General features: G+C 35.3%; 1 protein-coding gene across 2 annotated transcripts in view; it reads right to left on the bottom strand.

Moving 5' to 3' along the window:
* Positions 1 to 336: 336 nt before the first annotated feature.
* Positions 337 to 623, bottom strand: part of LOC104825314 (uridine kinase-like protein 5) — a 3,713-nt gene continuing 3,426 nt past the window's right edge. For both annotated transcript variants that reach the window (XM_019203950.1, XM_010557625.1), the window contains one exon: positions 337 to 583. In XM_019203950.1, the coding sequence (XP_019059495.1) occupies positions 410 to 583 (174 nt within the window). In that variant the 3' untranslated portion in view covers positions 337 to 409. The remainder of the gene's footprint in view (positions 584 to 623) is intronic.

The following is a 623-nucleotide window of genomic DNA, read 5'->3' as shown; positions in this document are numbered from 1 at the left end:
TTGGGTTAAAAGATGAATAAAACCTTGATGCTTCTCTTTCTCATGTTTTGTGTACGAAGAGATGACACTTTCTTCCAAAAAAAAAAGAAGATGAAACTTTCATTGTTTTGTTTATTGAAGAAACGATTATAATCTTTCATGCACAATTCGGTGGATTTTATCTATTCGTTTGAGATGTCATATAAGAAAGAGCGACCAATTTGGTTAATAACTTAATAATTGAATTGATTTGAATAAAATAATAAATAATCGTAATCGAACCAATCCGATATAAAAATGGACGGTTATGATTTGAATAAAATTGAAAAAATCATTATTACATCGTTCACAGTAAAGTTGAAAGTAAATAAGTAAAAAAGGAAACCTCCTGACTAGTGCAAAAAATCGTGTGGTCAATTAATTAATGCCGTTACCTCCTCGTTTGGGTGCAGGTGTGATTATTGCACGTGCCGAAATAACGATCGGCAAATTCCCCCATGCCGGGAATCACGTGCATGTCGTCGTTGAGCGACTCGTCGATCTCCGACGTCACCAGTTTTATCATCGGAAATCTCTTGCAGACGGTGTGAATCCCTTGAGGTGCCTGTCAAAATTTCCTCTACTTACAAAATATATGGAAAGAG

This window comes from Tarenaya hassleriana, unplaced genomic scaffold (assembly GCF_000463585.1).
Source record: "Tarenaya hassleriana unplaced genomic scaffold, ASM46358v1 Cleome44, whole genome shotgun sequence".
Classification (NCBI taxonomy): Eukaryota; Viridiplantae; Streptophyta; class Magnoliopsida; order Brassicales; family Cleomaceae; genus Tarenaya; species Tarenaya hassleriana.
Note: the sequence above shows the minus strand (reverse complement) of the source record. Positions and strands in the feature narration are given on the sequence as shown.